The 26,670-nt window shown below is 46.9% G+C and overlaps 1 protein-coding gene across 3 annotated transcripts in view; it reads right to left on the bottom strand.

The window, feature by feature from the left end:
* Window positions 1–11,088, bottom strand: part of stpg2 (sperm-tail PG-rich repeat containing 2) — a 587,893-nt gene extending 576,805 nt beyond the window's left edge. For all 3 annotated transcript variants that reach the window (XR_015080793.1, XM_086006436.1, XM_086006423.1), the window contains exon 1: window positions 10,122–11,088. Coding sequence is in view for 2 of the 3 variants with exons in the window: in XM_086006436.1 (XP_085862562.1) it covers window positions 10,122–10,242 (121 nt within the window). In the remaining variant the exon portion in view is untranslated. The remainder of the gene's footprint in view (window positions 1–10,121) is intronic.
* Window positions 11,089–26,670: the final 15,582 nt, after the last annotated feature.

Here is a 26,670-nt window from a genome sequence, read left to right as displayed (position 1 = left end):
TCGGAGGGGCAGTACTGAGGGAGCGCCGCACTGTCGGAGGGGCAGCACTGAGGGAGCGCCGCACTGTCGGAGGGGCAGTACTGAGGGAGCACTGCGCTGTCGGAGGGGCAGTACTGAGGGAGCACTGCGCTGTCGGAGGGGCCATCTTTCAGCTGAGATGTTAAACCACGGCCCTGCCTGCTATTTTGAAGAACAGCGGGGGGGAGTTTACCCCAGTGTCCTGGCCAATATTTATCCCTCAGCCAACATGACTGAAACAGATGAACTGGTGATTTATTTAATTGTTGCCTGTGGAACCTTTCTGTGCGCAAACTGGCTGCCGCGACCATCACAGAAACAAAACATTTTGCCTCACAGGTCGGTGCCGGTGTTTATGCTCCACACCAGCCTCCTCCCACCCCTCCTCATCTCACCCTATCAGCATCTCCTTCTATTCCTTTCTCCCTCATGTGTTTATCCAGCTTCCCCATAAATGCATCTCTGCTATTCGCCTCAACCACTCCCTGTGGTAGCGAGTTCCACATTCTCACCGCTCTCTGGGTAAAGAGGTTTCTCCTGAATTCCCAATTGGATTTATTAGTGATTATCTTGTAATTATGGCCCCTAGTTCTGGTCTCGCCCCACAAGTGGAAACATCTTCTCTACATCTACCCTATCGAATCCCTTCATAATCTTGAAGACCTCTATCAGTTCACCCCTCAGCCTTCTCTTTTCTAGAGAAAATTGACCCGCACAGCCTGTTCAATCTTTCCCGAAACCTCTCAGTCCTGGCATCTTTGATGAAAATGCCGCAATACCGGTTTATCCAGCAGGGGGAGGGCTCGGTTGGACTCAGTCCTTGATTGTTCCACAAGTGTTGCAATACAGCCGGTGCTGGCTCGGTCCCGGCTTCTCACCGGTTAGGCACAAAGTAGAAAAACGCTGTCAATTACTACAGTTTCCTCCCAGATGGTTTGGTGCTATGGAAAATAGCAGAGACCACAGCAGCTAATTTTTTCAGTGTAAAGTAGAGAAAGAGCTGAGGTAGAGGAAGTGCAGGGATAGAGGGAGAGCGCCAGACAGTGGGATAAGTTTAGGAATGCTCGAGCAAGGATTAGGCACAGACGCAATGGTCCAAATGGCCTCCTTCTGTGCTGTAAACTGGGGGTTTCTTCCCCCTCCACCACTGGTGGCCGTGCCTTCAGCTGCCTGGGCCCCAAGCTCTGGAATTCCCTCCCTAAACCTCTCCGCCTCTCGCTCCTCCTTTACCGGTTGGCGTGCAGTATATTAGGATATAAAATTAACTTATGATGATTGAAATCAATATTTTAGGTTGCATCTTTAGCTTCAGCTGTCCTGAGCTCTGGAACTCCCCCCCTAAACCTCTCCGCCTCGCTACCTCTTGTTCTTCCTTTAAGACGCTCCTTAAAACTCCCTCTTAGTCCAAGCTTTCGGTCATCTGTCCTAACATCTTATGTGGCTCGGAGTCAGATTTTGTTTGACAATCGCTCCTGTGCAGTACCTTGGGACATTTTACTACATTAAAGGTGCTGTATAAATACAAGTTGTTTACGTTGAAAGGAAGTGTCTGCGAAGTGATCCTTTAAAAGTTTCTATAATAGTAAACAAATGTAGAAACAGTGCATCCAGAACACTAAAGCGTGAGAGTAGGATAGGGGGACACAATCAAATTGATAAAAAGCAAGTTTAGAACTGATGCCAGCAAGTTCTTCACACAGTAAGGGGGAAAAATTCGGTCACACCCTCTTTGGGGCGCTTACTTCGCCGGGGCGCTACTTTTAGCGCATCGAGAAAGTTAGCGCCCGGGCACCGTACTGGAAGCGTTCCCCCTCCTTCCTGGGGCGCTACCATTCGATATCGCAGCGTTACGTTCAACAGCGCCACGCGCGTCGGCACATAGCGCCGCGGTATTACAGGCCTCCCTCCCCTGATTAAAGGGGAGCGGCCTAGCACACCGGGGCCCTGCTGGGAGCGGGGTGCCAGGAAAACAGCCCGGCACTCAAGAAGAGCGCCGGGCTGTGCGATCGCGGCTGGCACCCCGCAGGAGGCGGCCAGAGGGAGGCAGGTTCTGGCAGGCGGCCCAAACAAAATGGCTGCCCGGCACCTGCCCTTTAATTTGCGCCGCCGCGACCGCAAAAGCGGCACCCTAACCCGGTCGGACATATCGCCCAGCGGTAGGTCGGGGGCGCGACCGAAGTTTGCGTCCGGGGAGCGAGCGGGGCGCTGCACACAGCGATGACGGCATCGCCGGAGGCGCAGCGCCGCAGGGCACTACCGGCTACCGCTAACCTCCCGCTGAATTTCATGGGAGGCATTAGCGGTGTCCCGCCCGAGCACCAGGGGCTTTGCGCCCGGTTAGCCCCCCCCCCCGCCGGGGCACTAACGGGAGGCGCAAAGCAACCCAATTTTTCCTCCCTTAACAGACCATCACTCCCAGTGCTAGAGGCAAAATCCCTGGCATCATTTAAGAAACAGTTGCATTTCAAGGTGGTTGGATTGTAGGTACTTTCTAGATGGAGGGGCCAATTGGTACAAAAGCAAAATACTGCGGATGCTGGAAATCCGAAATAAAAACAGGGAATGCTGGAAACACTCAGCAAGTCGGGCAGCATCTGTGGAGACAGAAACATGGTTAACATTTCAGCTCGATGACCTTTCGTCAGAACTGGAAAAAGTTGTTACAGGTTTTTAAGCAAGTGCAGAGGCAGGGAAAGTGGGAGCGGGGAGGAAAGAACAAAAGGGGAAGGTCTGCGATAGGGTGGAGGGCAGGAGAGATTAAATGACCAAAGGGATGACGGTTCATGGCAAAAGGAGATGGTGATGGGGCAAGTAAAGAAACAAGGGATGGGTCTAGAGGAGGTGCAAATGGGAATGGCGGAATCATCAGCAACCGCTGCCGTCTGAAAGAATCGGGGCAAAGGTTAAGATCTGAAATTGTTGAACTCGATGTTGTCTGGAAGGCTGTAAAGTGTCTAATCAAACGATGGGGCCAATTGGCCTTCCTCATCTGCATCTAGTCTGTGATCTTGTGAGCTGAATTTAAGCCCAGCTCCCAAGATTGGAAGGGTGGTGTGATAACAAAATGCACCACTCAATCCCCCAAAAGTATTGTTTGGGGTAAAAATTCGTCTGCGCCTGTTTTCGGGCAAAGACATGGTGAACATGAGGGAACGCCTAAAGCAAAAAACCCAATTGCTAATCGCTCACCGTGCCTCCACTGCTTGCTCAATGCTGGCCATGGCCCCCTAGGGCAGTGCGCGCCCCGTGGGAGAATCCATAGAAACATAGAAGATAGGAGCAGGAGGAGGCCATTCGGCCCCTCGAGCCTGCTCCGCCATTTAATGAGATCATGGCTGATCATCCAAATTCAGTACCCTGTCCCTGCTTTCTCCCCATATCCCGTGATCCCTTTAGCCTTAAGAAATATATCTAACTCCTTCTTGATTATATTTAATGAATTGGCCTCAACTGCCTTCTGTGGTAGAGAATTCCACAGGTTCACCACTCTCTGGGTGAAGAAATTCCTCCTCATCTCAGTCCTAAATGGCTTACCCCTTATCCTTAGACTGTGACCCCTGGTTCTGGACTCCCCAACCATCGGGAACATCCTTCCTGAATCTAGTCTGTCCAGTCCTGTTAGAATTTTATAAGTTTCAATGAGATCCCCTCTCATTCTTCTAAACTCCAGCGAGTATAAGCCCAATCGACCCAATCTCTCCTCATACGTCATTCCTGCCATCCCAGGTATCAGTCTGGTGAATCTTCGCTGAACTCCCTCCATGGCAAGAACATCCTTCCTCAGATAAGGCGACCAAAACTACACACAATACTCAAGGTGTGGTCTCACCAAGGCCCTGTACAACTGCAGCAAGACATCCTTGCTCCTGTACTCGAATCCTCTCGTTATGAAGGCCAACATACCATTTGCCTTGTTAACCACCTGCTGCACCTGCATGCTTACCTTCAGCGACTGGTGCACAAGGACACCCAGGTCTCGTTGCACTTCCCCTTTTCCCAATCTATTATCCAATTTAGGGTCACCTGCCTCATTGGCAGCAGCCCCCAGGTGAGACCCTGGAGACCCTGGAGAGGGTGGGAGCGGGCTACAGCGGGGGGTGGGTGCCAATCGCAACTCCTGTGGAGTTGGGGGGAGCTCTCCTGCTTCTCTTGGCAGATGCAGTATGACGTGGATAAATGTGAAGTTATCCACTTCGGTAGGAAAAACAGAAAGGCAGAATATTATTTAAATGGTTATAGATTGGAAAATGCTGATGTACAAAGGGACCTGGGTGTCCTTGTACGCCAGTCACTGAAAGCAAACATGCAGGTGCAGCAAGCAGTTAGGAAGGCAAATGGTATGTTGGCCTTCATTACAAGAGGATTTGAGTACAGGAGCAAAGATGTTTTACTACAGTTGTACAGGGCCTTAGTACTGTGTGCAGTTTTGGTCTCCTTACCTAAGAAAGGATATACTTGCCATAGAGGGAGTGCAGCGAAGGTTCACCAGACTCATTCCTGGGATGGCAGGAGTGTCGTATGAGGAGAGATTGGGTCGACTAGGCCTGTATTCACTAGAGTTTAGAAGAATGAGAGGGGATCTGATTGAAACGTATAAAATTCTGACAGGGCTAGACAGACTGGATGCAGGGAGGATGTTTCCCCTGGCTGGGAGGGTCGAGAACAAGGGGTCACAGTCTCAGGATACGGGGTAGGACATTTAGGACTGAGATGAGAAGAAATTTCTTCACTCAGAGGGTAGTGAACCTGTGGAATTCTCTACCACAGAAGGCTGTGGAGGCCAAGTCACTGAATATATTTAAGAAGGAGATAGATAGATTTCTAGACACAAAAGGCATCAGGGGGTATGGGGAGAGAGCGGGAATATGGTATTGAGATAGAGGATCAGCCATGATCATATTGAATGGCGGAGCAGGCTCGAAGGGTGAATAGCCAACTCCTCCTATTTTTCTATGTTTCTTGGCTCCATGGGAAGGGTTGAATTTCCAGACTCCGCGTGGGGCTGCTGGAGCGTTCTGAACGCCCTCTAAGTTTCTCCTCAACAAGTGTTAGGGCTCTAATTAACATATTCAAGGGACCCCCTTCGCTCACCACCCCACCCCGCAACACAAATTTAGCGCCTGCGCAGATTGAACGCAGACTAAATTGACGTGAGTTGCGCACGTTTTACAGCGGAAAATGGGCACAGCACATACCAGGTGTCAACCGTGGCTCAGTTGGTCGCTCTCTCGCCTCTGGGTCAGAGGGTTGTGGGTTCGAGCCAAAACCTTGAGCACAAAAGCTAAGCTGACACCTCGTTGCAGTGCTGAGGGAGCTTCCGCTGCGCTGTCGGAGCTGCCGTCTTTCGGACGAGACGTTAAACCGAGGCCCCGTCTGCTCTCTCAGGCGGAGGTAAAAGATCCCACGGGTGCTATTTCGAAGAAGAGCAGGGGGAGTTATCCCCGGTGTCCTGGTCAATACTTCTTCCCCAACCAACATCACTAAAAACAGATGATCTAGTCATTGACTTCATTGTTGTTTGTGGGATCATGCTGTGCGTTTCCTACATTACAACAGTGACCCCACACTTCAAAAAGTACTTCATTGGCTGTAAAGCGCTTTGGGACGTCCTGAGGTCGTGAAAGGCGCTGTGTAAATGCAAGATCTTTCTTCCTTTCATTTTTAAGCTTTCCTGGTGAGCTCTCGCTACTTTACAATGTCTTGCACTCAACTGGTTGGACAGGATTTACGAGTATTATTCCATTTATATCTGCCAAGTTTTAATTGCCGGCAGTTAAATCAGTTACTGGACCAGATCAGGAACTGATTTGGCTAATATAGATTGATAATTGATAAACAGTAACATTGGTCAGAAACAAATTTTCCCAAACATATATGATTAATGATCCCTTGTTGCCTGCACCCATAGGAACAGGAGGAGGCCATTCAGCCCCTCGAGCCTGTTCTGCCAATTGGATCATGGCTGATCTGTATCTTAACTCCATCTGCCCGCCTTGGTTCTGTAACCCTTAATACCCTTGCCGTAGAAAAACCTATCAATCTCAGTTTTGACATTTTCAATTGACCACCCAGCCTCAACAGGTCTTTGGGGGAGAGAGTTCCAGATTTCCACCACCCTTTGTGTGAAGAAGTGTTTCCTGACATCACCCCTGAACGGCCTGGCTCTAATTTTAGGGTTACGCCCCCTTGTTCTGGACTCCCCCCCCACCAGAGGAAATAGTTTCTCTCTCTCTACCCTATCAACTCCTTTAATCATCTTAAACATCTCAATTAGATCACCCCGCACTCTCCTATACTCAAGGAAATACAAGCCTAGTCTATGCAATAGCAATACGATAGCAAAATACTGCGGATGCTGGAAATCCGAAATAACAACAGAAAACGCTGGAAAAACTCAGCAGGCCAGGCAACATCCGTGGAGAGAGAAACAGAGTTAACGTTTCAGGTCGAAAACCCTTCGTCAGGACTGAGTGCAGAACTTCTTCAAGGTGGGCATTCCTAGAAGAGAGGTGGCAGTGAACCAAACACTTTAGGTTTGTGCCTTTTCCTTTTCCTCTCTCCCACACGGCAGCTGTCTCACTCTGCCAGCGCATTTCACACTTCATCTAGAGCCATCCTTTGAATCTTTACCTGTCCTATTACCATCTCGTCTCGTCTTGAATATCTCTTAATGTCTCCTCACCCCCCCCCTAGACCTTCCCCTTTGTTCTTTCATCCCCTCCACCATTTCCCAGCCCCCAAACCTGCTTCTTGATCCGTTTCATTTCCTGCTTTTTTCTCAGTCCTGACGAAGGGTCTTCGACCTGAAACGTTGGCTCTGTTTCTCTCTCCACGGATGTTGCCCTGGCCTGCGGAGTTTTTCCAGCATTTTCTGCTGTTATTCCTAGTCTATGCAACCTGTCCTCATAATTTAAGCCTGTAAGCCCCGGTATCATTCTGGTGAATCTGTGCTGCACCCCCTCCAAGGCCAATATATCCTTCCATCGGTGCGGGGTGCAGAACTGATCTCAGTGGTCCAGGTGCAGTCTAACCAGAGCTCACCCATAGTTACTTTGATAGGTTCACCAAACCAGCAGCAGCCATCACTCCGAGGAAGGGCAGCAGTACGTTGACGTTGACCCACCAGGTTAACATCTTGTGACCTATTTGAATGCCTTTCTCCAGCCGCAACGCAGCTCCAATACAGCGGTGCTCAGAGGGAACCAAAGCCTACAGCTCCCAAACGCTCCTGACATAAACTTTAAAAAAGGGCTGACTGATTCACAACCTTTTCAACTGTTACAGCTTAAGAGTCGGATAGTTCCTTTAATGTGGCAAAAACATCCCAAGGTGATTTACAGCTTGAGATCCAAACAGGAGTTGGAGGGGTTCATGGCATGAGCAGAAAACTGGCTTCAGTTCACCCGAGACGGAGCTGCAGAAAGTTCTGGCTCATCTACGACATAACATCAGACTGGCAATTTTTTTTAATATTCATTCATGGGATGTGGGCGTCGCTGGCAAGGCCAGCATTTATTGCCCATCCCTAATTGCCCTCGAGAAGGTGGTGGTGAGCCATTGCATCTTGAACCGCTGCAGTCCCGTGTGGTGAAGGTACTCCCACAGTGCTGTTGGGGAGGGAGTTCCAGGATTTTGACCCAGCGACGATGAAGGAACGGCCGATATATTTCCAAGTCAGGATGGTGTGTGACTTGGAGGGGGATCTTGGAGGTGGTGGTGTTCCCATGCGCCTGCTGCCCTTGTCCTTCTAGGTGGTGGAGGTCGCGGGTTTGGGAGGTGCTGCTGAAGAAGCCTTGGCGAGTTGTTGCAGTGCAGCCCAGCAACATTTGTGGAGTCAAAGATGGTGAAGAGGTAGAGCTGGACACCAGGGGCGTACACATGAATACTGGACCTCTGTGCCAGCACAGCACTGACAAAAGTAATTGGTACCAGCGGACTCTTCATCTCCCACTGGAGGATTCAGCAGTTTCTGTCTGCTAGCTCATAATTCAGCAGGGGAAAGAGCAGTGGGTGTGGAGAGAGAGAGTGTGGGAGGCACATCACTCACCAAACAAAAGGAATATGACCTGTGAGTGCTTTACGCTGCAACTCAGTACCGTAATTGTTCAATGCTCCAGGACTGACACTCATTTTAGAATCCATAATTTGGGGTACAATTCGTGAGCATTTTGAAATGCATGGGTTAACCAGGGACAACCTTGGTTAGATTTGTAAACGGCAAGTCGCATTATAACAAATTTAACAATGTTTTGTGAAGAAATTGGAAGGATAAAAGGAATGCAGTATGATGTAGTGTACATGGATTTTCAGAAGACATTTGATAAAGCAAGTCACAAAAGGGCTTGTTAGAAAAAATTCAAGGCATATCTTATAAGAGAAAAGCTATCAGCGTGGATAGAAAGCAAAAAAAAAAGACTTGCATTTCTACAGCGCCTTTCACGCCCACCTGACATCCCAAAGCGCTTTACAGCCAATGAAGTACTTTGGAAGTGTAGTCACTGTTGTAATGTAGGAAAACACAGCAGCCAATTTGCACACAGCAAGCTCCCACAAACAGCATGGTGATAATGACCAGATCATCTGTTTTTGTTATGTTGATTGAGGGATAAATATTGACCAGGGTAAAAGCTGGTTAAAAAGACAGGAAACAAAGTGTTAGGATTACTCAAATTGGAGATGGTTTGGAAGTGGCATTACCCCAGTGTCAGTGTCAGAGCTTATCATGATAGGGTATATACCCAAAAGGGTTAACTTTACTTTCTAAGGGGTAGAAATTCATGGCGGGCGGTGGCGCGAAGCGGGCGGTATAGGGTCGGCCGCCTGTTATACGCTGCGCCTGATATTCAGTCCCACTGCAGTCAAAGGAATTAAACATCAGCTGTGTATAACGGACAGCGGATCCGATACTGCCCCAGGTGAATTTCTACCCCAGGGTCTTTCTTTACAGATGCCAGCTGACCTGCTGCGTATTTCCAGCACTTCTTGTTTGTTTTTTTTCCCATTTTAGAGGATATAACATACTGTATTTGTAAAACATGTAATGTGCACTGAGTTGAAAAGGGTGAATTTAAGTGAGTATTTTTGGAGTTGTGCTCTTCAGAGAACCAGCTGAAATTGCTTTGTTACTGTTGCATCAGTGAGATGGAAATACATCTTTATTCCCATGTTATTTCCCCGTACTAAGTGATTTAAAAAAAGTAATAGCAAATGTACAGACTACCCAGCAGAAGACTGACTATCTCCAAAAAGCGAGAGTCTAACCACCGCCCCTTGACTTTCAACGGCATTACCATCGCTGATTCCCCCACCATCAACATCCTGGGGGTCACCATTGACCAGAAACTTAACTGGACCAGCCACATAAATACTGTGGCAACAAGAGCAGGTCAGAGGCTGGGTATTCTGCGGCGAGTGTCTCACCTCCTGACTCCCCAAAGCCTTTCCACCATCTACAAGGCACAAGTCAGGAGTGTGATGGAATACTCTCCACTTGCCTGGATGAGCGCAGCTCCAACAACACTCAAGAAGCTCGACACCATCCAGGACAAAGCAGCCCGCTTGATTGGCACCCCATCCACCACCTTAAACATTCACTCCCTCCACCACCGGCGCACCGTGGCTGCAGTGTGGACCATCTACAAGATGCACTGCAGCAACTCGCCAAGGCTTCTTCGGCAGCACCTTCCAAACCCGCGACCTCTTCCACCTAGAAGGACAAGGGCAGCAGGCGCATGGGAACACCACCACCTCCAAGTTCCCCTCCAAGTCACACGCCATCCTGACTTAGAAGTATATCGGCCGATCCTTCATCGTCGCTGGGTCAAAATCCTGGAACTCCCTCCCCCACAGCGCTGTGGGAGCACCTTCACCACACGGACTGCAGCGGTTCAAGAAGGCGGCTCACCACCACCTTCTCAAGGGCAATTAGGGATGGGCAATAAATGCTGGCCTTGCCAGCGACGCCCACATCCCATGAACGAATTAAAAAAACACACTTGCCACACTCTTTGTCAGGTTTGACTTGTGACAGTGAAGAGAGAGACACACACACACACAAGAGCACACTACAATATTTCTCTGGGGTTTTTTGTTTGTGTCCTTACCTAATTCTTTAGCGATACACTGCTTGTTGCTGCTGGCATTGTAGGAGGCTGGTCCCACGTTGGGTCCTGTGCTGCCCAGAGCCGAGGCGAAGATAGTGTCCCTCGGAGCTCGGTCATACATCTCTCCGGAGACCCAGGGGGAGGGAACCCGGACTTCAACACCTTCGAACCAAACTCACCGGGACAGCTACAGGTGGATCCCCTCGCATCAGCAAGGACCGCTGTTACTGAAGGCCACTAGGGGGGAAGAGAGAAATAATTCCAATAGAACGTCCACTTTCTCCACTCAAACAATAGTCGATCAAGCTTTTGCTTTCCTAGCAACCGATCGGGTGAGAAGGTTGAATTAAAGTATTGTTAGACGCTACATTTTTCTTTCTATTTTGTTCCCACGGACAGTTTAATCAGTTGGTTCGACGAGTGCAGAAAAGGTGAATTGCTCCGGACTGTTCTTTCTGTCCCACTAGACCACTTCAAAGCTGCCAGATAGTTTCCTCTTAGTTTCTAAGTCTGTGTGTCTAAATGTATCTCTCTGTGTCTAACTCTGTCTCAGTGAGTCTGTCTGTCTCTCATTGTCTGTCTCTCTCTGTGAGTGTCTCTCTTTCTCAGTGTCTCTCTGTCTCAGGGTCTCTCTGTCCGTGTGTCTCTGTCTCTCTCTGTCTCAGTGAGTCTGTCTGTCTGTCTCAGGGTCCCTCTCTCTCTCTGTGTTTCTGTCCCTGTCTCTCTCTCTCTCTCTCTCAGTAAGTCTGTGTGTCTATTTCTCTGTCTCAGTGTCTCTGTCTCAGTGAGTCTGTCTCAGTGTCTCTCTCTCTCTGTCTCAGTGTCTCTGTCTCAGTGAGTCTGTCTGTGTGTGTCTCTCTCTCTCTCTGTCTCAGGATCCCTCTCTGTCTCAGGGTCCCTGTCTCTGTCTCTCTGTATCTTGTTGTTTAAGCCCTGCTCTTCATTGTGAGATTGTATCCGTTTCACTGTGTAGCCGCTGCCATGGAGACCGACGCGCTCCTCCACGTGGCCGCGCCTCGCCACTTCCCTCCCCAGCAGGACTCAAGCTGGTTTTTGGGCTGTCAATTAGGATGATTAACTCTTCAATCGGAATCACTTCAGCCATAAGTGCCCCCTTTTTAAAGGTTAAGTTCCAAATTAAAATAAAACCAACGGGAAAAACATCAAATTATAATGTTGTTTCCTGTATCCACTATGCAATCCAGCTCCTCAATGGATCTTGACTGTTATTCCACCCCTCTCTCTCTCCCTCATGAAGTTTTAAGACCCTCCCACCACCCAAACAAAACTTATATCCGGGAATTAAGTTCCCCCCGCCCTATACCCAGGAGTACACTGTGCTGAGACTGCATACCACAAGTGTAAATGTGCTCCCTGCCCCAGCACTAACACTCATTTTGATCAGCTCCCGGTCCCAACGCCTCGATTTAAAAATTCTCATCCTTGTTTTCAAATCCCTCCATGGCCTCACCCCCTCCCAGTCTCTGTAATCTCCTTCAGCCCTCCAAGATCTCTGCGCTCCTCCAATTCTGGCCTCTTGCGCATCCCCGATTATAATCGCTCCACCATTGGCAGCCGTGCCTTCAGCTGCCGAGGCCCTAAGTTCTGGGATTCCCTCCCAAAACCTCTCCGCCTCATCACCTCTCTCCCTCTCCTCCTTTAAGCCGCTCCTTAAAACCTACCTCTTTGACCAGGCTTTTAGTCATAGAAACATTGAAGATAGGAGCAGGAGTAGGCCATTTGGCCCCTCGAGCCTGCTCCGCCATTCAATGCGATCATGGCTGATCATCCAAATTCAGTACCCTGTCCCTACTTTCTCCCCATACCCCTTGATCCCTTTAGCCTTAAGAAATATATCCAACTCCTTCTTGAATATATTTAATGTATTGGCCTCTACTGCCTTCTGTGGTAGAGAATTCCACAGGTTCACCACTCTCTGGGTGAAGAAATTCCTCCTCATTTCTGTCCTAAATGGCTTACCCCTTATCCTTAGACTGTGACCCCTGGTTCTGGACTCCCTGACCATCGGGAACATCCTTCCTGCATCTAGTCTGTCCAGTCCTGTCAGAATTTTATAAGTTTCAATGAGATCCCCTCTCATTCTTCTAAACTCCAGCGAGTACAAGTCCAATCGACCCAATCTCTCCTCATACGTCATTCCTGCCATCCCAGGTATCAGCCTGGTGAATCTTCGCTGAACTCCTTCCATGGCAAGAACATCCTTCCTCAGATAAGGCGAACAAAACTGCACACAATACTCAAGATGTGGTCTCACCAAGATCCTGTATAACTGCAGCAAGACATCCTTGTTCCTGTACTCAAACCCTCTCGCTACGAAGGCTAACATACCATTTGCCTTCTTAACCGCCTGCTGCACCTGCATGCTTACCTTCAGCGACTGGTGCACAAGGACACCCAGGTCTCATTGCACTTCCCCTTCTCCCAATCTATTGCCATTCAGATAATAATCTGCCTTCCTGTTTTTGCCACCAAAGTGGATAACCTCGCATTTATCCATGTTATATTGCATCTGCCATGCTTTTGCCCAATCACCCAACCTGTCCAAATCATCCTGGAGTTTCTCGGCATCCTCCTCACAGCACACACGCCCACCCAGCTTTTTGTCGTCTGCAAATTTGGAGATATTACATCTAGTTCCCTTGTCTAGATCATTAATATATATTGTGAATAGCTGGGGCCCAAGGACCGATCCCTGCAGTACCCCACTAGTCACTGCCTGCCACTCGGAAAAAGACCCGTTTATTCCAACTCTTTGCTTTCTGTCTGCCAACCAGTTCAAATTCAAATTCAAATGCTTTATTGGCATGAAAGTTTACAGAGAACCATATTGCCAAAGCTTACATAGCAAAAAGGTACATTTTCAAGCATTCTGTAGGTGTCAATCGGTTTGACATTTGTTGGGTACATACAATATTACTTTTAAACAATATTAATTTTAAACAGTCTTTGTACTTCATTTGGTACGTTCAATATTAATTTTAAACAGTCTTAATTTTAAACAGTCCTCAGGTTGTGACATGTTGTTACATATTTGGCCCCAAGGTATGGTCTGTCTCCTTCTCCTAGGACTAATCTCAATTTTGACAGGTCATCCAATTCCTTGAAATCTGGGGTTGTTTGGCTTAGCTTGTTGAATAATATGTTTCTTGATGTGTTGAATTTTTCGCATTTTAGGAGGAAATGCATTTCTGTTTCAACCTCGCCGGCCAGACATTGATCGCATATTCTATTCTCTCTAGGCTGCCAGGATTTCTTGTATCTGCCTTTTTCAATTTCCAGTTGGTGGTCGCTTAGTCTGTACCTGGTGAGGGTCTGTCTCTGTTTTGTGTCTCTGATGGTCGTGAGGTAGTCTGCCAGTTTATATTCTCTTTTTAGGGCCCGGTAACATTCTAATCTGCTTTGGCTATCCAAGTCAATACCTTGCCCCCATCCCATGTGCCTTAACGTTACATGCTAATCTCTTATGCGGGACCTTATCGAAAGCCTTCTGAAAGTCCAAATACACCACATCCACTGGTTCTCCCTTATCTATTTTACCAGTTACATCCTCAAAAAATTCCAGTAGATTAGTCAAGCGCGATTTACCTTTTGTAAATCCATGTTGACTTTGTCCGATCCTGTCACTGTTTTCCAAGTGCTCTGCTATTACATCTTTTATAATGGACTCTAGCATTTTCCCCACTACCGATGTCAGGCTTACCAGTCTGTAATTCCCCATTTTCTCTCTACCACCTTTTTTGAATAGTGGGGTAACATTAGCTACCCTCCAATCCATGGGTACTGTTCCAGATTCCATCGAATGCTGGAAGATGATCAGCAAAGCATCAACTATTTCTAGGGCCACTTCCTTAAGTACCCTAGGATGTAGATTATCAGGCCCTGGGGATTTATCGGCCTTCAATCCCATCAATTTCCCTAACACCATTTCCCTACAAATACTGATTTCTTTCAGTTCCTCCCTTTCATCAGACCCTATGTTCCCCGACATCTCTGGGAGGTTATTTGTGTCCTCCTTTGTGAAGACAGAACCAAAATATGTATTTAATTGGTCTGCTATTTCTTTGTTCCCCATTATAAATTCCCCTGATTCTGACTGCAAGGGACCTATGCTTGACTTCACCAATCTTCTTCTCTTCACATATCTATAAAAGATTTTACAGTCAGTTTTTATGTTCCCTGTAAGCTTACTCTCATATTCTATTTTCCCTTTCTAAATTAATCCCTTTGTCCTCCTTTGTTGAATCCTAAACTGCTCCCAATCCTCAGGTTTACTGCTTTTTCTGGCCAATTTATATGTCCTCTCCTTGGATCTTATGCTATCCCTAATTTCCCTTGTTAGCCACGGTTGAGTCACCTTTTTTGTTTTATTTTTATGCCAAACTGGGATGAACAAATTCTGTAGTTCATCCATGCGGTCTTTGAATGTTTGCCATTGCCTATCCACCGTCAACCCTTTGAGTGACATTCCCCAATCAATCCTACCCAACTCGCGCCTCAGACCATCGTCATTTGTCCTAATACCTCCTCGTGTGGCTCGGTGTCAAATTTTGTTTGATAATCGCTCCTGTGAAGCACCTTGGAACGTTTCACTACATTAAAGGTGCTATATAAATACACGTTGTTGGGGAAGACCAAAACTAGGGGCCATAGATATAAATCCAACAGGGAATTCACGAGAAACTTCTTTACCCAAAAAATGGTAAGAATGTGGAGCCTGCTACCACATGAGGCGAATAGCAGAGATGCATTGAAGGGGAAGTTGGATAAGTGGATGAGGGAGAGAAGAATAGGAGGATGTGCTGATAGGGTGAGATGAAAAGGAGTGGGAGGAGGCTCGTGTAGAGCATAAACACAGGCATGGACCAGTTGGGCCGAATGGCCTGTTTCTGTGCTGCGCATTCTATGTAATTCTATGATGCAATGATGTCACTAAGCAATTGGAATTGATTTTTGTGGGCCATAAAAAGAAAAATACTCATTTAAATTCACCCTTTGCAATTGAATGCAAGCAGCATGTTTTATAGATACAGTATATAACATCTATACGTGTTTGCCTTGATACACACCCTCAGGTATCGGGCTTTGTGTGACAGTTAATAAATATTATAGTCCTATTTTATTCCACCGCCGCCGTGATAGGAAAACATATGTTTTTAATAAGCAAGAAATAAAACATGGATATAAATATGACAGATTGGAATAGGATTGGGACGACATGAGGAACCAGATGTGGCTCTGTGGTAGCACTCTTGCCTCTCGAGTCAGAAAGTTGTGGGTTCGTCCCACACCACAGACTTGAGCACAAGATAAATGCTCTGGCGAAGCGCCTTGGGACGTTTTACCATGTTAACGGCGCTATATAAATGCAAGTTGTTGCAGTTTGTTGTTGTTATTGGATGGAAACTTTGGCAGATCCCAGACAGACGCGTCAAAAGGGGGTTTCCGCCAAAGATATGGCGCTGGATCGGGAGAACCCGCGAGGAAATCCCCTGCGTATTACAGCAAACTTTTAGACTCTAAGGTCTCAACATTTTTTTGAAATAGGCAAGAAGATGAGGAAGATTCTTGAGTTTCATCCATTTTGTCCAATAATGACTGAAATTAACATCTGAACTGTTTTTGTAAAAGGATTGACTGGATTAAATAGCCGTTTCTCATCCCATGTCTTTTCCTTTAAAAAATGCTCATCTGGGTGAAGGATATTAATGCTGGAGAATGGACCTTTCCCTTTCAGGCACCCAATGTCAGCCTCAAGCATTACCTTATCATCATGTCTATCACAGCTTAGATATGGAGAAAAGGTCCTTCTACTCTGGCCCAACCATGTGCCTCAGTAGCAACATAGGAATTGCTCGATGAAAAAAGACCCAAGATCCATCTAGTTCGCCTTCTACTATCCAGCCAGTGGTATGATACAACAATAATGGAGTTGTTGACTAATCATAGCAATCAATCTCCATCAATTGGTCTGGGATACAAGCTGAGATGAGCACTGAGAAGTGCAGAGGAGGTTCACCAGGATGTTACCTGGGCTGGAGCGTTTCAGCTATGAAGAGAGACTGGACAGGCTGGGGTTGTTTTCCTTGGAGCAGAGAAGGCTGAGGGGGGACCTGATTGAGGTGTACAAAATTATATGGGGCATAGATAGGGTAGATAGAAAGGAACTTTTCCCCTTAGTAGAGGGGTCAATAACCAGGGGGCATAGTTTCAAGGCAAGGGGCAGGAGGTTTAGAGGGGATTTGAGGAAAAACTTTTTCACCCAGAGGGTGGTTGGAATCTGGAACTCACTGCCTGAAAGGGTGGTAGAGGCAGGAACCCTCACAACATTCAAGAAGCATTTAGATGAGCACTTGAAACGCCATAGCTTACAAGGCTACGGGCCAAGTGCTGGAAAATGGGATTAGAATAGACAGGGCCTGATGGCCGGCGCGGACACGATGGGCCGAAGGGCCTCTTTCTGTGCTGTATAACTCTATGGGGGAGAAATTCAGTTGGTTGCGCCACCCATTAGCGCCTTAAGAGGGCGCTAAGTGGGTCGCAAGCCAACTGGCGCCCGGGCGCGGCCTTGCCCACGCCTCCCGCTAAATTCCGCGGGACGTTAGTGGTGGCGCTAACCGTTAGCGCTGCATCGCTGCCGATGACGTCATCGGTGTGCGCAGCGCCCCGCTGACGCCCCGGCCGCGATCTTCGGGAGCGCCCCCGATTTACCGCCGGACGCTATGTCCGACAGGGTCAGGGTGGCGTACCTGCGGCCGGGGAGGCGCAAATTAAAGGCGAGGTGCGGGGCGGCCATTTTTGTTGTTGGCCGCCTGCCAGCACCTGCCTGCGCTCCCATCCCCAGCCTCCTGAACCCCCACGGAGTGCCGGCTGCACTCCAAGAGCCCGGCACTTCTTCTCGGTGCCGGGCTCTTTTGCCTGCACTCCCGATCCTCGGGGGCCCAGCTGGGCCCCAGATCGCACTGCACAAGGCCCCTCCCCTTTAAGAAGGGGAGGAAGGCCTGCAATACCGCAGCGCGACGTGCCGCAGCATGTGGCGCTGCAGCACGTTGCGCCACAATATTCACTCGCAGCGCCCCAAGAGGGATGCGGGGCGCCTCCAGTAGCGCCGCGCTTCCCTTTGGGGTGCAACCACTCAATTTCCAGTGTGGGGGCGTGAATGTTTCCGGGGCGCTACTTTTAGCGCCCTGGCGAGGCTGACGCCCCAAACGGGGCTATACCCAATTTCTCCCCCTCTGACTCTACGACTCTATAAGACTCACTAATGTAGCATTTTTCCCCATACCGACCATCTTTCTGAATGAGATTATCAATTAGTGCAAGATTACAGGCTATTGGGTGCAACAGGTCCATGCCCATCAGGGATATGGATGGATTAAGCCTGTCCAAGTACATTTTACTAGCATTCCTTATGGAGCCCGAGTAGATGGACATCAATCTGGACTAGTACCGAACCAAGGTCCCAGAGATGAAAGGCCAGTGTCCAACCCACTGCAACACATCAAGGACTGCAGTAGTTCAAGAAGGTCCCGCACCATCTTCTAGGGATGGGCATTAATTACAACCTTGCCAACTTTGCCTAATTCCATGCTTTCTTACACCGACTCGTAAAACTGAGCCTAGGTTAATCACACCATACTTTTCATGCTACTTAATGAGGTGCTGGTACCTGAAGAACTGAGTGTGAGCATGACAACCCATTGCAAATCTACCAAATTGGATGTCAAGGTACATTTATACCGTATTTGCTGCAGCATTCGTTTTTGAAGTTGAGGTTTATTTGGTCAAAGTTCAAAAATATTTGTCGGGACAGATGAAAGGTCATCAACCTGAAACGTTAACTCTGTTACTCTCTCCACAGATGCTGCCTGACCTGCTGAGTACCTCCAGCATTTTCTGTTTTTATTTCAGACATGTTCAGGGTTGTGATGATGTCACAGTCACTGATTATATCATCATACCGCTCCATTTGCAAAATGAATAAAGTGTCTCACAAAACATTTAACCAGTCAGTTCTCCAAATAATTAGCTGCACAGGCTTATAAAATGCTGCTGAATATAGGCTGATCTACTAAAAATCAATTATTTATAGATCTGGATTTCACTATTTAAAATGAGAATTGAGATAAAATATATTAAAACAGATTGTAATATATGACACGTCCATGTATCTACACACATTAGTAAATGTATTCTGCAAAACCACTTAGAATGTTTGCATACTTTAGTTTTAATGTACTTATTGTTAGGTTTTTGCTTCCTAAGAGGCTAAATATACATTGGGTTTTTACAGGATAATCCGTATCCAGATCCCTATAAATAAGCTCGAAAATGAGAAAAGAATGACACGTCAGTTTAATGCTTTTTATTTGTATTACACAACCCACGACATACAGGGACCGTGAGATTACTGTTACAGATTATACAGTGACCATGAGATTACTTACTTTTTATTCATTCACAGGATGTAAGCGTAGCTGGCAAGGCCAGCATTTATTGCCCATCCCTAGTTGCCCCTTGAGAAGGTGGTGGTGAGCCGCCTTCTTGAACCGCTGCAGTCCGTGTGGTGAAGGTGCTCCCACAGTGCTGTTAGGGAGGGAGTTCCAGGATTTTGGCCCAGTGATAAAGAACGGCCGATATATTTTCAAGTCAGGATGGTGTGTGACTTGGAGGGTAACTTGGAGGTGATGGTGTTCCCATGCACCTGCTGCCCTTGTCCTTCTAGGTGGTAGAGGTCGCGGGTTTGGGAGGTGCTGCCGAAGAAGCCTTGGCGAGTTGCTGCAGTGCATCTTGTAGATGGTACACACTGCAGCCACAGTGCGCCGGTGGTGGAGGGAGTGAATGTTTAAGGTGGTGGATGGGGTGCCAATCAAGCGGGCTGCTTTGTCCTGGATGGTGTTGAGCTTCTTGAGTGTTGTTGGAGCTGCATTCATCCAGGCAAGGGGAGAGTATTCCATTATACTCCTTACTTGTGCCTTGTAGGTGGTGGAAAGGCTTTGGGGAGTCAGGAGGTGGGTCACTTGCTGCAGAATACCCAGCCTCTGACTTGCTCTTGTAGCCACAGTATTTATGTGGCTGGTCCAATTAAGTTTCTGGTCAATGGTGACCCCCCAGGATGTTGATGGTGGGGGATTTGATGATGGTAATGCCACTGAATGTCAAGGGGAGGTGGTTAGACTCTCTCTTGTTGGAGATGGTCATTGCCTGGCACTTGTGTGGTGCGAATGTTGCTTGTCATTTATCAGCCCAAGCCTAGTACAGACAGATCACACAGTGACCGTGAGATTACTGGTACAGACAGGTCGCACAGTGACCGTGGGATTACTGGTACAGACAGGTCGCACAGTGGCCGTGGGATTACTGGTACAGACAGGTCGCACAGTGACCGTGGGATTACTGGTACAGAGAGGTCGCACAGTGACCGTGAGATTACTGGTACAGACAGGTCGCACAGTGACCGTGAGATTACTGGTACAGACAGGTCGCACAGTGACCGTGAGATTACTGGTACAGACAGGTCACACAGTGACCGTGAGATTACTGGTACAGACAGGTCACACAGTGACCGTGAGATTACTGGTACAGACAGGTCACACAGTGACCCTGAGATTACTGGTACAGACAGGTCACACAGTGACCGTGAGATTACTGGTACAGACAGGTCACACAGTGACCGTGAGATTACTGGTACAGACAGGTCACACAGTGACCGTGAGTTTACTGGTACAGACAGGTCACACAGTGACCGTGAGATTACTGGTACAGACAGGTCACACAGTGACCGTGAGATTACTGGTACAGACAGGTCACACAGTGACCGTGAGATTACTGGTACAGACAGGTCACACAGTGACCCTGAGATTACTGGTACAGACAGGTCACACAGTGACCGTGAGATTACTGGTACAGACAGGTCACACAGTGACCCTGAGATTACTGGTACAGACAGGTCACACAGTGACCGTGAGATTACTGGTACAGACAGGTCACACAGTGACCGTGAGATTACTGGTACAGACAGGTCACACAGTGACCGTGAGATTACTGGTACAGACAGGTCACACAGTGACCGTGAGATTACTGGTACAGACAGGTCACACAGTGACCGTGAGATTACTGGTACAGACAGGTCACACAGTGACCGTGAGTTTACTGGTACAGACAGGTCACACAGTGACCGTGAGATTACTGGTACAGACAGGTCACACAGTGACCGTGAGTTTACTGGTACAGACAGGTCACACAGTGACCGTGAGATTACTGGTACAGACAGGTCACACAGTGACCGTGAGATTACTGGTACAGACAGGTCACACAGTGACCGTGAGATTACTGGTACAGACAGATCACACAGTGACCGTGAGATTACTGGTACAGACAGATCACACAGTGACCGTGAGATTACTGGTACAGACAGATCACACAGTGACCGTGAGATTACTGGTACAGACAGATCACACAGTGACCCTGAGATTACTGGTACAGACAGATCACACAGTGACCCTGAGATTACTGGTACAGACAGATCACACAGTGACCCTGAGATTACTGGTACAGACAGATCAGAGAGTGACCGTGAGATTACTGGTACAGACAGATCATACAGTGACCGTGAGATTACTGATACAGACAGATCATACAGTGACCCTGAGATTACTGGTACAGACAGATCACACAGTGACCCTGAGATTACTGGTACAGACAGATCACACAGTGACCCTGAGATTACTGGTACAGACAGATCACACAGTGACCCTGAGATTACTGGTACAGACAGATCACACAGTGACCCTGAGATTACTGGTACAGACAGGTCACACAGTGACCGTGAGATTACTGGTACAGACAGATCACACAGTGACCCTGAGATTACTGGTACAGATCATACAGTGACCCTGAGATTACTGATACAGACAGATCACACAGTGACCCTGAGATTACTGATACAGACAGATCACACAGTGACCCTGAGATTACTGGTACAGACAGATCACACAGTGACCGTGAGATTACTGGTACAGACAGATCACACAGTGACCGTGAGATTACTGGTACAGACAGATCATACAGTGACCGTGAGATTACTGGTACAGACAGATCACACAGTGACCGTGAGATTACTGGTACAGACAGATCACACAGTGACCGTGAGATTACTGGTAGACAGATCACAGAGTGACCGTGAGATTACTGGTACAGACAGATCACACAGTGACCGCGAGATTACTGATACAGACAGATCACACAGTGACTGTGAGATTACTGGTACAGACAGATCAGACAGTGACCGTGAGATTACTGATACAGACAGATCACACAGTGACTGTGAGATTACTGGTACAGACAGATCAGACAGTGACCGTGAGATTACTGGTACAGACAGATCACACAGTGACCGTGAGATTACTGGTACAGACAGATCACACAGTGACCGTGAGATTACTGGTACAGACAGATCACACAGTGACCGTGAGATTACTGGTACAGACAGATCATACAGTGACCCTGAGATTACTGGTACAGATCATACAGTGACCCTGAGATTACTGATACAGACAGATCACACAGTGACCCTGAGATTACTGATACAGACATATCACACAGTGACCGTGAGATTACTGGTACAGACAGATCATACAGTGACCGTGAGATTACTGGTACAGACAGATCATACAGTGACCGTGAGATTACTGATACAGACAGATCATACAGTGACCGTGAGATTACTGGTACAGACAGATCATACAGTGACCCTGAGATTACTGGTACAGACAGATCATACAGTGACCGTGAGATTACTGATACAGACAGATCATACAGTGACCGTGAGATTACTGATACAGACAGATCATACAGTGACCCTGAGATTACTGATACAGACAGATCACACAGTGACCCTGAGATTACTGATACAGACATATCACTCAGTGACCGTGAGATTACTGGTACAGACAGATACTCCTGTGAGGACTCATCAGGAAGAGTTGTAAATGTGTAGTTCTAATCTGTTGAAGCTGGTTGAAGCTAGAAGTTCAAATCCCACTGAACTTTTGTGTGTTGTACCATTTATAGTCTTAGCAACATCTTACTAACGTGATGATAACACATCAACACGTTCTGGTTTTTTTTAATTAATGCGTATCATGTTAACCTAGTAAGTCATCTTGTAAATGATGTAATCCTCTTTAGTGCGTCTGGTCTGCGCAACTCTATCATTGCTTTTCCCACGGTTTGTACCTTATTATCTCACCTTTTCTCATATCTTTTCTATTGGTCTACTGTATTTAGTCAGTCTTCAGTTCATCGCCTGACTGCTTAGCTCGGTGCCTAGAACACACCATGCCTTTCCTTGCAGATTATTAGTCCATTAACATCTGTTCACAAGTTCTAATCTTGTCCTGAATATGACCCCTTAGAACCTGCTTATTGTGCAGATTCTTAGTTGTATTATGTGTAAGAGTCTTTAATATTGAGAAAGGTTTAATAAAGTTATTAGAATTATTAGGGTCCTCCCCATCTGGCCTACTTCTGTCTACCACTTACCAGTATCAAATCCAGATGCTCACTAAATAATGGCAATTCTATAGTAATTATTAAACTATGTGACATGAATCAGTCATTCATTAAAGAAAGACTTATGAAATAATACTGAGCAGCCTGCGGGTGGCGCTGTCCAGGGAGAGTATAAATACTCGGGCACGGGCCCAGCTTGCGCAGGTCATTCTTAACAGGAACTAGTGAAGGACACAACTAGACCTCCATATTGTAAAACAGTTGATTAAGGCTTTGTTTAACGCTTAGACCAAGTCCCTAGTAGTTTTCTTACGTCACTATGATTTCATTATATTTGGATTTTAAATATTGTTTTAAACCAGATGTCCAAGCTGCAATCCATTGGCAGTCGTCACAACTTGGGAATCCCGTCCAAGAAACCCAGGAATATTTGTGCTAACATTTCTTATTTAGTAGACTGGCCCAGCTGGAATATTGTGGGCCTAAAGGTTGGCAAAATGGGCTTTTTTTCTTTGTCGGCGCTGTTTTGCTCATTCGTGGGCGGATCCTAAATCGAAACACCAAGGGCCTGTTATTATCCGCAACTTGCGATAGGTGCAATTTAAACTTTATACATGGCCCACAGAGGCAAAAGCTTCGACATTGCCGATTTAAACCTTTATCAATTATATTCGGTCCCTACAAAATCAATCGCTGCTCTAACTGGTCATTGATTTTAGAATTTGAATCGCGCAGGGCTCTGCATATATATTCTGCTTGTTGGTGGTGCCACCATCACAGTCAGCAGTTTAGGGAATAGATTCTCGCTGCTGTTAGCGATTCAAGAGACCAGTTTTGTAGCAGCTCGAGAAAAAAACATTTCTCTCCCTAGTTAGAATTAGCGCAAAGGATTCTCCATGCCAACAGGCATTATAGAACCATACAGCATAGAAACAGGCCATTAAGTCTGCCAGTGCTTTTTCTTTACATGACCCACCTCATCTAATCACACTCTCCTGCTCACTCCCCCACACCCTTTAATATTCCTCTTTTTCAAGCAATCAACTAGTTCCCTTTTATAAGTATTTCTGAAAACACACAAGGTGCTACAATATATAAAAGCAAGTCTAAAGTCTAAGATGATTTTAATGCAATCTAAACTGGCTGTAGTACCCAGGAAACCTGTGTTTCAACAAACACACTTAACCAACGTTACATAGGATTACCCAGAATATAGAGCACAGAAACAGACTGACGCAAGAAAACTACTAGGCACTTGGTCTAAGCGTTAAACAAAGCTTTAATCAACTGTTTTACAACATGGAGGTCTCGTTGTGTCCTTCACTAGTCCCTGTTAAGAATGTCCTGCGCAAGCTGGGCCGGTGCCTGAGTATTTATACTCTCCCTGGACAGCGCCACCCGCAGGCCGCTCAGTATTATTTCTTAAGTCTTTCTTTCATGAATGACTGATTCATGTCACAGACCATTCGGCCCAACCAGTCCATGCCACCATTTATGCTCCACTCGAGCCTCCTCCATCTTTCCTCATCTAATTCTAGCAACATAACCCTCTATTCCCTCCTCCCTCATACACTTATCTAGCCTCGCTTTAATTGCATCTATACGATTACAACGTATCTTTGTGTGGTGTGCAAAGGTCAGGTTAAATTTTCTGTTTCAGTGCACGGGCAATAATCCGGTGAAGCGGATCACCCGCCTGTTATAGAACCTGTCCAATTTTCATTCCATTTGGGTGGTTTATATAAGGGACGTTGAAGACAGAAATCTACCCATGGTTTAGTCAATTTTAGTCAACAACTGTTCCTCCCAGCCTCTTGACCTCTACCAACTGAGAAGGACAACAGTAGCAATGCCATGGGTGCACCATCACCATCAAGTTCCTCTCTATGTTACTCACTACTCTGGCTTGGCTATATATTGCCATTCTTCATCATCACTGGTCAAAATTCTGGAACTCCCTACCTAACACACTGTTTCACAAGCCAACTAAGAATGGACAATAAATGTGGCCTTGCCGAGCAAGTATTCTAGAGGGATAGAATTGAAAAGTAGAGAAGTTATGCTAAACTTGTATTGGTTAGACCACACTTGGAGTACTGCGTGCAGTTCTGGTCTCCATATTATGAAAAGGATATACAGGCACTGGAAAGGGTGGACAAAAGATTTACAAGGATGATACCAGAAATACGAGGGTATACATATCAGGAAAGGATGAACAGGCTGAGTCTCGTTCCTATTCAAAAGAGAAGGCTGAGGAGTGACCTAATAGAGGTCTTTAAAATTATGAAAGAGTAGACAGAGAGAGAGTGTTTCCACTAGTAGGGAAGAGCAAAACTAGAGGCCATCAATATAAGATAGTCACCAAGAAATCCAATAGGGAATTCAGAAGAAGCTTCTTTACCCAGAGAGTGGTGAGAATGTGGAACTCGCTACCACAGGGGTGGTTGAAGCGAATAGTATCGATGTATTTAAGGAGAGACTAGATTAGCAAATGAGGGAGAAGGGAATAGAGGGTTATGCTGAAAGAGTTAGATGTGGAAAGATGGGAGGAGGCTCGAGTGGAGCATAAACGCCGGCATAGACTAGTTGGGCCGAATGGCCTGTTTCTGTGCTGCACATTCTTAGAATTACGTGGAACTACAGTGTAGTATTTACAGCACAGAAACAGGCCATTCGACCCAACAGATCTATGCCAGTGTTTATGCTCCACATGAGCCTCCTCCCACCTTACTTTCTCTAACCCTAACAACACTAAAATGCACTGCCCACATCCTGTGAAGAAATTAAACAACAAATTTTAAAAATACTCCCACAGTCATGCAGGCATTAAATCAGTGATCTATAGAGTAAATAAGGAGAAGCTGTCTCCACTGGCAGGAGGACACAGATTTCAGGCAATTGGGAAAAAGAACCAGAGGGGAGATGAGGAGAAATCTTTTTACGCAGTGAGTTGTTGTGATCTGGAATGCGCTGCCTGAAAGGGCGGTGGAAGCAGATTCAATAGAAACTTTCAAAAGAGAATTGGATAAATACTTGAAAAGGAAAAAAAAAATTGCAGGGCTACAGGGAAAGAGCAGGGGAGTGGGATTAATTGGAGAGCTCTTTCAAAGAGCCGGCACAGGCACGATGGGCCGAATGGCCTCATTCTGTGCTGTATTATCTCCGAAAGACATAAAGAGGCATACATTCCAGTTCCTCCGCTTGGAGCTATTAGATTGTCTAAGCAGAGCCAAAATAGGAAAATCGGACAGGGCAGACCGCGTGCCCAGAAAGACGTCCGCCCAACTCCCAATCTGATAATTGAAATGGATGGAAAATCAGGGGCTCCCTTATGGACATGTGCTCCTCTTAGGGTTGCCAACTGCGATTGGACGTATTCTGTGAGATTTCATCACATAGCCTCTAACCGCCCCGCCCCCACAATTCCGCCATTGGTCGCTCAACACGTTCATCATTGCGACGCCCCCCCCCCCAGCCAAACACCCCACGTTCCTGCACCAATTGGAAAGCAAACAGACTCTTTGTTACCTGATTGGATGATTCCTGACTGTCAATCAAACAGCCTCGCCTCCTCCCACACAATCTGCAGGATTTTTTTAGAACTAATAAACGAAAGTGCTCAAAGAAAATGAAATAAAACCGCACAATTGAGTTAATAGCCCCATGCCTTTTCTCTCGGGTTGCTTGCAGGAATCCCCTGGAGATTAAGCTTCAATTCCTGGAGACTCCAGTTCCTCCCCACCTGATTTTTCCATGTATTCGCTGTGCCCAGGCAATCCAATAGCCCCCGGTTGGAACAGGAAAATCTTCTCCAAACATTTAGGAGCCTGAACGTTGGAGAAAATGTGCAGTTTTAGCAGCATTATGAGTTGCACAGGCTGCAAATCTTTTTATGAAAGTGTTGATATTTCAGAGAAAAATCCATCCGATCCACCTTTGTTTACATCAGGATGAGTGATAAGTCACTGCTAATATGTGACACCAGGCAAGGCTGCACTTGAAGGGGACAAAAAAAAAC

The sequence above is a fragment of the Somniosus microcephalus genome, chromosome 2 (genome assembly GCF_052327205.1).
Source record: "Somniosus microcephalus isolate GS21.2 chromosome 2, FLI_Smic_1.0, whole genome shotgun sequence".
NCBI classification, from domain to species: domain Eukaryota; kingdom Metazoa; phylum Chordata; class Chondrichthyes; order Squaliformes; family Somniosidae; genus Somniosus; species Somniosus microcephalus.
Note: the sequence above shows the minus strand (reverse complement) of the source record. Positions and strands in the feature narration are given on the sequence as shown.